General features: G+C 37.4%; 1 protein-coding gene across 1 annotated transcript; it reads right to left on the bottom strand.

Moving 5' to 3' along the window:
• Positions 1-5328: 5328 nt before the first annotated feature.
• LOC139461098 (uncharacterized) lies at positions 5329-9928 on the bottom strand. Its single transcript, XM_071242626.1, has 4 exons — positions 9555-9928; positions 9330-9410; positions 7261-7773; positions 5329-5492 (listed from the first exon to the last, which is right to left on the bottom strand). The coding sequence occupies exons 1-4, from the start codon at positions 9694-9696 to the stop codon at positions 5329-5331; spliced, it is 900 nt and encodes a 299-aa protein (XP_071098727.1). The 5' UTR covers positions 9697-9928.
• Between the last annotated feature and the right edge of the window lie 1872 nt (positions 9929-11800).

The following is an 11800-nucleotide window of genomic DNA, read 5'->3' on the forward strand; positions in this document are numbered from 1 at the left end:
TGGATTTAAAACGAAATTTTATAAAAGATGGTATTAACGATGATTCAGAAATCTGAGTACATAACAAAGGCAGGGTTGTATATTTTGAGTAGTTATAAGGTTTGTCCCGGTAGCATAGGGTACCAGATCATTAAAGTTTGTTTGTTTGTTGTTTAACGCTGCACACCGTAATATTCCAGCAAAATGACGGCATCATATTGTTATATATTTTATAAAATATACACAATTTACGTTTAGGGGTTCCCTAAAATTTTCCAAATATATTTTTAACAGAGACGTAGCTTGGTAAACCAGTTACATTTCTTGCTGCTTCTAGTTGGAGTTTTCTAATCTGTCCCTCTGCTCTCTGGTATAACCGCCCCAAACTTCCCACGCATATTCAATACTGACTACAAACGAAGCTATTTAGTTTAATAAATGAATCATTATGACACGACCACTTGCCCTATGACGACAATATATCACAAAGGTGTTTGTTTGTTATAAGATTTTCAATGTTTTCATAATCCCAAAATAATTACAGGGTTCGATGCATTCTTTTTGTGAAAATAAAAAGCTGGGCGTATACAGAATAAGCGTGTCTTGAGACCATTTGTTTATTTTGTTTATATTGCTATTCATATTAGTTTCTGTATACTTAGTCAATGTTATCAATACGTCAAACAACATCTGCTATGGATGAAATATGTGTTTAAATGATCAGGTTCATTGTCTCATTTGGAACAAAACATTTCCGTTCAAAATATTTTATATTATTTACTTTATTTCTTTGTTTTCTGTACAATGCCCTATACTTGTCTTTATTTGTTTTTCAAGTAACCTATTTCTTAGCGTATTTCAGAATGAAACCATGGTTTCTCATTTCGTCGAATTCTACCTTTGTAGACGGTACACACATTTTAATATAGCCAGTTAAAGTTTGATCAAAACACGCAATATTTTTACATCTGTTGCAATGATCAGTTGCTTGAATCAGGTTGTCAAATTTATCATAGTTACATCATCCATAGCACAATATATCTCCAGCAAATAATAATTTATAAGGTAAATGTGTTTCCCCTGATATAAACGTGGTCTTGTGATTATATCATCTGTATGAGTTTCAGTTAAACAATCAGCATAAAAAGTGGAACAATGCCTACTTAGAAAATTTAACTTATTGCGTACAGTTCTTGCGTTGAGATGAATAGAGACACATATTTCTCGTTTGTGTACTTCTGGAATGTGAACTTTTATAAACAACAGCATATAAAACGGATATATGACAAAAGATAAAATACGTGATGAAGTGGTTGTGAAGTGTTGGTTTATAGTTATAGTTTGTGCATGAGGATAGGAACAAAGGAACAGTATATAACATAAGGTGAGACTATATACAACTAGTATACACCTCAATGCTAATGTACATCAGGGATACACCACCATGCGAGTAGTAGTCGTGGCGCGGATGCAAATAAAAGTATTACAACTACAAGTACATTCATAAGTAACAAACAATGTTTGAAATTGGATTTGTATAATGATAACGAAACTGATGCACAACAAATGTGTGATTCAAATATCATTATATTATTGAACAGATTTGAGCTTGAAATATCATACAAAGCAGAATAATGAATCAGAAACCATAATTTAGCACAAATGACGTCAATAATATTTGCTGAGGTCTGATTCATACTGGATTACATGAATTGCTCCCTCTGGCTGTTCACAGATGTGAATCTTGCCATCATATGTCCATGTAGCGTTTTCAAGTCACGATCCACCTGAAATAATTTGCTTCCATATTGTGTCAGGTCCTCGATGAAATAGACAAATTGTGTTTTCTGTTTCACTAATGTTCTATTCCTCATGACCCTATTTCCAGAATTGGTCCCCGAATTCTTCTTTCACACCCGAAGTCACTGATGTTGGGTTGAACTACTTTAAACACATCCATGGCGACATTTTCGTCAACTTCATCACGGGCCGTACTGGTCCAACAGTATGTAGCGAATCCTCAGTTCTCTTGAACCGCTGCTGGTACATACTGAGTATCTCCTGCCGTACTGGTCCAACAGTATGTAGCGAATCCTCAGTTCTCTTGAACCGCTGCTGGTACATACTGAGTATCTCCTGCCGTACTGGTCCAACAGTATGTAGCGAATCCTCAGTTCTCTTGAACCGCTGCTGGTACATACTGAGTATCTCCTGCCGTACTGTCCAACAGTATGTAGCGAATCCTCAGTTCTCTTGAACCGCTGCTGGTACATACTGAGTATCTCCTGCCGTACTGGTCCAACAGTATGTAGCGAATCCTTAACACATGTCAACATCGCTACCAATGAATGAATGTGCTTTTTACTTCATTACAGCTGTGTGTACACAATTGTGATAAATCCATACACCATTCTAATCATGTATACTGTCTAGAAACAAGGTCAGCTCTGGATGGGGGACTGCATATATTAGTATTGATAACATGAATGCTAGTTTGGTCTGAATGTATATATAAGTGTCATACGAATCCTGCTCAACATTCCAGGGCACAAGGTTAATAGTAGACATTTCCAAATTTGACACATCAGTGACAAAAATGCATTTCCTTATCTTGACTTGTACCACATGTTCCCGTGTTTTTTCCAGGTGAACAATTGATGTGCCTTTGCTATCGATTGGGCAGGATACGCCTCACCTTTTTGCGAACATCTGGTATCATCACTATTTGATAGTGATATTCATAAACACATGCTTCCGATATAGTCGGAATCGTGCAGAGACAGAGATCTTGGGTCGAACTAGTTCTCGTTCTCTGTTTGGGGTTCCACCGTTAGCTGCTGCTGCTAGTTCCGCCACCACTCAACTATCTTTAACTTTGAAAAATTGAACCGTAGACACATCGTTTGTCTGAAGGGCCAAGAGTGTTCTGTAGATTATAGTGCATGAACCATTCTGCAAAACCAATGGCATATAACTTTCCATCATAAGGACATTGTAACTAACAGTGCTCCGATCAAAACTACTTTTTTTTCTTCAAAGGGACTTCCTTGTCGACCTCTCTCCCCACTCTCCGTATTTCACCTGTGAACATAACACGTTTCGAAATCAGTACTGATATAATATGCAAATGCCTGTAAACATTAGGATCAAGATATTAATGGACCTACAGGCAATTAATGAAGTCTGAGGGATGTGTTCTCAGTTACATGCAGACACTGAGAACACAGAAGAAAAGGTATAATCAGTGACATTTAAAATGTTGAAACAATCTGTTTACTTGATGAAGAACACTGACAAGACTATCTGAGAAAAAACGATACCAAACACAACATTACATTTTTCAAAAAGACAACAAAGGTATTCAAAACAAAATTATTTCATTTTGAAGGTATATCATCACGTGTTATATATAGCAACCCATGAATGCCGTAAAAGGCGACTATGCTTGTCGTAAGAGGCGACTAACGGGATCAGGTGGTCTGACTTGCTGACTTATATAGGTTGATGCATGTCATCGTATCCCAATTGCGTGGATCGATTCTCATGGTGTCATTCACTGGATTGTCTGGTCCAGACTCGATTATCTACAGACCGCCGTCATATAGCTGGAATATTGCTGATTGCGGCGTTTAACATCAAACAAACGTGACACAGAATTGTAACACATAATTATACTAGTATAATAGCGTTATGAAACCGTATAAAAGTGGGATCAAGTGTGCAGTATTCGAGCGAGTAGACAGAGCCCTCTAACGCAATGAAGCCATCTTGAAGAGCTGAAATCATACATATCAGTCTTCCATTGCACGTAAACATGCTATAACTTGACACCGACATGATCTATCGGGAGTCAAGTTATTCGTTTGGTCAAGTACCATTATTGATAGTCAGTCTAGATACTCCTCAGGTCAAGTACCTTTTATATCTGGGAAGTTTAGAATTTCCTTACCCAGTCATAGTGACTGAGTCTTTGTTCTATAAGGCTAGTTTGAAATTTAGACGATAGTTACTATCATTTTACTATTGTTATACAATTGCTTAGCTAATCAGCTACAGGTTTGATAACCAGGCTCTTTGTTACATTTGCCTCGCTCTGAGAGTGTGGGTTCGAATTCCGGATGGGAAACAACCCCAGAAGTACTAGAGAGAATCTGTACTTTACAAAGAACATGTTATCCCAAATATAACATTTGTTTCTAAATGGCATTGTGTATTCACATGACAAATTCGCAGCACCATCCCATAAAATAAAATTTCTGGGCATAAAAATAGATAGTGTTGCAGGAACATTAAACAAGTGGATCTCAAAGTCACAGTGAGAGCTGTTGGTCAGAAAACTGAACTGCGGCGTACTGGGTGACGATTGGTTCTATGAAAACCGGAAGAGTAATCCCCCTGCGGTTAAAGAGCAGCCTGTTAATATTAAAGAATTGGTAACTTGTTTCTAGCAGTGCAAAGATGGGGGCCAAACCTTGGTAGGCGCCATGTCTTAGCTTATAGGGACAATACCGTTGCAATTTATTGCATCAGCAGGGGGCACATCCTCAAATGTCGTTTTACTTAAGTGTATTTGGGAACTGTTTTTGGTTAGCCGCTGTACACGGTTATAAACACAGCAAGACACATTCCAGGTGTTAGAGATGTGGTTAGTGACAGGTTTCTAGTTCGACACAGCGGAGTGTGGCTTGACAACTAGACCAAAGATTCTACACCATATGTAGTTATTACATCATATGACATGTTCAGTGAAATCATTGGTGTTCTTACAGGACAAGTGACAGCAGACCTCAAACAATTAGATTCTGAGCTCACAATTGACATACAAAATTAGACCTGACCTGTAAAACGAAGTTTTTATTAATTTTTAAGATGTGACCCCGTCGTTGAGTATTCTCTTGATAGGAGGTTGATTTGAGTGAGTGAGTGATTTGAGATTAACGTCGCTTTGAACAGTATTCAAGTTATATCACGGCCTGTTAGCTTAATGTGGGAGGAAAGCCCGAAGTGATGCAGGTCTCAGACGTTTACTACTTTGATGAAACCCACGAACAGGGTTAGGTAGCTAGCAAACCTAGAAATATAATCCGAGCAAACAGGGAATCGAATCATAGGTTTCTGGCGGGTCCAAGAGGACGCAACTCTGCATAGCGAAGTACAGTTCCTCAGACGACTGGGCCATGGCAGATTTAAGAAATCGATCTTGCATCTGTACTGGTCCTATCAGCACCGGTGACGTGTGTCTTTTCGACGTCGACTTAGGATTCAGGTATATTTTAACAAGGCAAATAAGTATGCAGCTCAAATGACATTATGTGCATCCTGAGAAGTCACATTGAACATGCATCATTATCACGGTAAATAGACAGCAACATGTTCTCCTAAAGTCTGAGCAATATGCAGTAATTCAATGCACCTACTGTGATAGCTTTTCTTTTTTGAACGGCATCCTCCAGAAATACGACTGCCTGTGTAAGATCCCGGTGAGGATATTCCAGAATCAGGAGAGCCATAACCTGTAAGAATAACCAACAACAATATGAATATGTGATCATACACAACATTTTCAACAAAATGTGATCATTTGTACTACTATTTTCCTTCTTTAAGTATATCATGAGCATACATAAAAATAGTAATAAGCGTTCCTCCATATACATTTATGTTTGAAGCCAGACTTTGTTGGACGTTGATCATGCTCTGGTTTACCTGGCCAATATTTGATTATGAATAGCCCGCCATATAGCTGGAACGTCTCATTTAAGCGAATGTGGTATTTAACAACATGCACTCATGCGACGATTGTAAAAAGAAGTTTTAAATACTTTTCCACAACTCTGTTGCACAATCTCGAGATACGGCAATTCTTGAGGTTGATTCAGGAAATGAATCATACATCAGTTCACTGGTAGCATGTCCGCGTAATATCGACACCGACCAAGAGGATTCAGGTATATTTTGACAAGGCAAATAAATATGCAGCTGATATAGCAGTAGCAGTGACGTTTTTACGTTTTATTTAAAAATGCAATAAAAAGTAATACAAAGACATTTCTTGCCTGTGTTATATAGTTTTGTGGGCAACTGTATTATTTATGGTATTCTCTTTGCCTGTTCTTTGTCTAAGCCAGGTGAATATATATGCATAGCACATGCATTTCCTGTTAGTGGGAATCTCAGTAATAATATTGATTGGCTGATTGAATCATCTGCTTCAATGAGATTGTACCTCGTGGTTTCTGACGGCTTCCATTGCGTTTTGAGAGCATATCATGTGAGGTTGGACTCAAGAGTGGTCACCAGGTTAGTTTGTTTGTCAAAAGGTTTGATGTTATTAGAATGGTTAGTATTATATATAAACTGTAGTTCTAGACTGAAACGTCTATTTACCTAATTTGATGTTAGCATTTTTTAGACGTTAACGTGTTATCAGATAATAACAATAAAATAAATGTTTTTAAAACCATAATTATATCCACAGTTCTTGTAGATAGTGAAAGAATTCAGAGGATACGGACGTTATTTATATATGTTTAAGATTAACAGACATAATTATTAAAATTATGATAAAAACTGTTCATAAAGACATTTAAATATTAATTATTACATTGTTGAACTTTGTAAGCCTTAATGAGTGCATTAAGACCTGTGTAAAATTGTGATATGATAACACATGTGTTGCAATTTGGCCGAATACAGGCACAAGTATAGGTATGATAGGCCTATATGCAAAAGGCTGTAGAAAATGTTCCTCAAATCTGAATTTGTCTGGGTTCTGTGTGTACCATAACTATTCCTCAAGAAAAAACATAAGATGTGGTTGTTCCGTAAAATGTGCGGGTTTTCGACCATTTCTACTGGCCTAGAAGTATATTAACATTATGTTTTGGCATACATAACACACACACATATATATATGTATGTATGTATGCCAAAAATATATATAACACTGGTTCCAGTCAAGTTCATGTAATCAGAATATTAACACTAACAGTAAAAATGGTTATCTGGAAACTTGCACATCCCAACCCGTGGGATATATTTTTGCAATGTAAACCTTGTTTCACTTTAAACACGGATCTAATGAACTTGTGAAAACAATTTGGTAAAATGGTTACTGAGGAGACGACATGGGTGACTTTTCAAAATGAAAAATCTACCTTGTTGCAGCCAGAAACATGTGAAAATGATAATGGTATCTTCCAGGAAACAAACAAACAGGACATATACCGATCTGGGCTTTTATCTTCATTAAATGTAACCATATGTAATATGAACATTTACCTGTATCAATTCTGTCAGCTTTGGGGATCATCTTCAGAAAAGAAGTTAGAACACGTAAAGCTGTATCTTCATCCATCTTCATATTGTTTGGAATAGCAAAGTCTTTAGCAGATGTTTCTAATTCTGAGATCCTGCTCAAAAACTTTTTTTCGGGAAAAGTACATATGCTCCTGTCAATAACACCATTTATGACTGTTAGATTTTCTAACAAATCATTGTTGATGTAAACCATGACAGCTTTTGCTACATTTGAATTGTATTGGGAAGCAGCATATGAAGCTTGTGTTGTGAAGGTAAGCACCATGACCGGTTTTGATGGATAGAAAACGCAAATGTCACACATGACATTTCTTGGTACTGACTTCGAGCAGCTTATATCAGGTAACACAGACATTGTCTGCGTAACAAATACATGGCTTGCATTTTGGTCACCAAGAAGTTGTATCCATTTGTACACGTTGTTATCAGAGTCACACAAAATACGCCTTGTTTCACGTGGAAATATGCAGAGCTCTGTAAATATAAAAAGGAACAACAAATTTTGGTAAGAATGAGAAAGTTATAAGTTTACATTGCATCAACTTGGTTTGTATTCAACTTTCAATTGTCCATAGCAATATTCCAGCAGCTCCAGAGCTCCAACTTCAACTCCAACTTAAAAGAGCGTCATACGACTCTCATACGACGAATTGTTTCATCAAGGTTACAACAATTAAGTCCTCAGCAAATCTTTTAAATAGTTTTATGGAAGACACGTGGATGCCATTTCCGAATTTGACACATCCCCCGCCATGAGTGACTGAGATGGGTTTAACACCGCTTTGAACAATATTTTAGGTATACCAAGTGATTCAGATGAATGTGGGAGGAAAGCCCGAAGTGATGCAGGTCTTAGACGTTTACTACTTTGATGAAACCCACGAACACGTGTATGGTGCTGACAAACCTTGAAACATAATCGGGGCGAACCGGGATTCGAACCCAGGATCATAGGTTTCTGGGATGCTCAAGGCACGCAATCCCTAGACGACTGTGGCACCTATGTCCCCTGCGCTGCCATTGGGCACATTACAATTTTGTTTGTTCGTATAGTATTGAATAATATGGAAGTTAATGTTAACTATAAAGAAAGTGTCCCATAAAGACTTAAGACCCGTGACGATCCGGGGTAGAATAGATCTTCAGCAACCCATGCTTGCCGTAAAAGGCGACTAACGGGATCGGGTGGTCAGGCTCGCTGACTTGGTTGATGCATGTTATCGATCCCAATTGCGTGGATCGATGCTCATGATATTAATCACTGGATTGTCTGGTCCAGACTCGATTATTTACAGACCGCCGTCATATAGCTGAAATATTGCTGAGTGTGGCGTTAAACCAACCAACCAAACCATAAAGACTTAAGAAGAGATTGGCACAAGGGTGGCCTTATGTAACGAGAAAATCTTCTTAAATCTAACATAATCTGAAATTAATACACACCAAAGACCCTCTTCTCAGGAAAAAATAACTTTTGGTACCAGTTTTATTCAGTATAGATTCTCTTAGATAAGCATGCAAAGTTACATGAATGTAACTTCAGTACCTCGAGAAAACCTATCACCATTTGAAACACTATGTACGGAATTAACATAGATCTAGGGCAGTAACTGTGTAAAATATAATTTACGGCACCAATTCAGTTATTATAAACTTGCAAAGTTTCATTCGTGTAACGTCAATAGCTTGTCCCCATTTCAGACACGATGCACTATGTAAATTAAAACAGATCAAGGGCCGTAACTGTGTAAAAAGTAATTTATGGCACCAATTTTCGAAGTCTTGATAAAAATATCTTTGATCAGCATGAACGTTTCACACAAACATTCATGTGACTTTGTTTTAAAGGCAGGATAAGCTCACCTGTTCACGAACACCTGGTATCTTCCATACTTGATAGTGATTCAAAAACACGTTCTTATTTACGAAATGATGCATCGTAAACAATGTTGCAAGATGTGACCTACAGATCTCTTTCTGAGTGCACTTATTTATGTCGCATGTCTTTTATTTAGAACTAAGATCCTTACCAGCCTTACGACGGACAAACGAGATGACATCTTGACGTTCTTCTCTTGTCAGGGAGGGTGGTGGTAATTTCGAAAATTGTTCTGAAACATATTATTCCAGCATTATAGAATTATATTTTGCCATACCTTATAGATTTAATAAGTTGTCAAATGGTATTCTTATGAAATATTTACATGTTGGTTTACTAACATTAGGAGCATGGTGTAACAATAGAACATGAAAACCTGTGGTTCCTTTGACAGCTGAGGTATCTTCATCGTCATCCATTGAAGAGTAGTTATCGGTCTTTGCGAAAATACACTGCACTTCTTCGTCTTCTGAGTGAAAGGTACTTGAAACATCGCTCTCGTCTCCAGTCGTTGACATTGTGCTGGTGACCTCCAACCTATGCTTCTGTGACAAAGACGAAAATGTTGCACTGTTACATTAGTGAGATCCTTAATTGTTTCTTTGACAAATTAGGCATTGTGAACGTAGTGTCTCTAGCCACTGGCCAGTGCCTATTCGCGTACATGTACTGTTGTCATTGCCTACTTGATACAACCTAGGCCCAGAATCAAAGAACACAATTCCATCAAAGTACCGAATAGATATTTCCAAAACATATAGTGGCATTTGTGGAACCTTGTGGAAAGTTGTCCTGATGAGATTATTTGGTGGGTTGTGAATTCTATCATCTAGGTAAAGGACTGACAATTCTGTAAAAACCTTTTCATTAATTGCCGCCTCAAAAGCTTGTTGGTTGATTTTGATTTTGTATAGAGTATCGTGTATCTGTATTACATTGTTTTCCCTGCTTTCTGGAATCTCCTCCAACTGAAATCCAGATATCACTGCAACTTTCGAATTTGTTAGATCACAAATAGCTTCAGAAATTCCAACATAATAAGATCCTCCGTTGGGCACTTTAGACAGGGAGGTGATATTGTCTTTTAACTTCAGGTCATTCCAAATGTATTCAGCGACATCAAATGTGACCTCTGTGACTCCATGAAAAAGATATTTCGGACAAAATGATTTGAACTCTCTGTTTCTACATTCATGTAGTTCTATTTCAGTGGGTAAACCTCGCACTGCTGGCTCAGTCACAGTGTTGTTTGGCCTATTTGTCAAAATTGATACAATGTTCAGAATTGATGGATTCCTGTTTGCAGAGTCAAATCTTATTTTTGTATTGAATGAAATAGTTGCTAATTGTTTATGGTCCTGGTTCACTGTGATGACCACAAAATCACTGTATCTTTGAAATCCTGTTTTCACGCTCAGCCATTCACGTGCGAAGGCATTTATGTACAGTGTACCATCAGATAACAAGTCATTAAGGGGACTGCTGATGAACTCATCAAATTTTTCCAAACAATTATCGTTTGGGTGTTGTCCATTTAGATGTACAAGTATTGATCCACCATTAGTGTTTCTTAGTGCAGACGCTCTGGTGAGAATTTTATTTAAAGTATCTCGCTTTTCATTAGACCTCCTCCCTCTTATCACCGATTGTTCTGCATGAACGGTGAATACATTTGGGTCAATCGTTCCTCCAAGCGTGTAATCCCTTTCGACCTCACCGCATTTCTCACATTCTGTAATATAAATAGAGAAAAGAATCATCATCTTCTCATATTATATTCACCGACGAATTAATTGACTTTAAATTGATGATTGTAAGATACATTCATAAGATTGTATGTGTTTGTTAAACACAAAAGGATAGTTGATATTATAGTGATCTGAGGCACTGTTATTAGCTCTGCAGACTTGCATCTCTTAGCCCTGTTAGGATCAACTACTCGTGAGTTCAGTCTTTCGTCCTGTTTATCACCATTGGTTTGTCAGCACCATAACTATGCTCTCAGGTTTCACCAAAGTAAATGTCTTTGTCACTTTGGGTTCTCCTCCCACATTAATGTGCCACACTCTGACATATATAGTGCCTTAGAACTGTATGTCTTCTGAATATGAAGTCAATAGTTTTATATGTCAAGTAAAATTAATCTCAGGATTAATATTTCCTGTTAAAATCTAACTCTGAGCACTTTCATGTGATAGCGTTGTCCTTTGACCTTCATATTTTTATTATCCAAACTTAAGATTTTGAAAAAAAATAAATCTACGCTGGGTATACAATGAAATTAAGGCATAAGGCTCTGTAGTTCACACGATGTTATCTGGTATATGTAGAACATTAGGTTTAGGGGTCACCTTCTTATTTAAAGCTTGACGATGTGTAAAATAACCCAATAACTACCCATGGCGAGGAATAACGTTGTTATTTTCACTCGGGACAGATAATCCGTCTCGTCACTCGTAAATTTTTGTGTATGACAATAATTTCAAAGTGCGCTTTTCAAGATCTAGATATGCCCATTTTCTCAGCGATAAACATCATCATTGAGTTTTGATCACGTGGTTACAATCTGGGTTGTAATCGACAGTCAGGTGAATGCGAAGTTATATTTTAACGGCGTGTGAA

This window comes from Haliotis cracherodii, unplaced genomic scaffold, assembly GCF_022045235.1.
Source record: "Haliotis cracherodii isolate W230 unplaced genomic scaffold, xgHalCrac1.p SCAF_14, whole genome shotgun sequence".
In the NCBI taxonomy this organism is placed as follows: Eukaryota; Metazoa; Mollusca; class Gastropoda; order Lepetellida; family Haliotidae; genus Haliotis; species Haliotis cracherodii.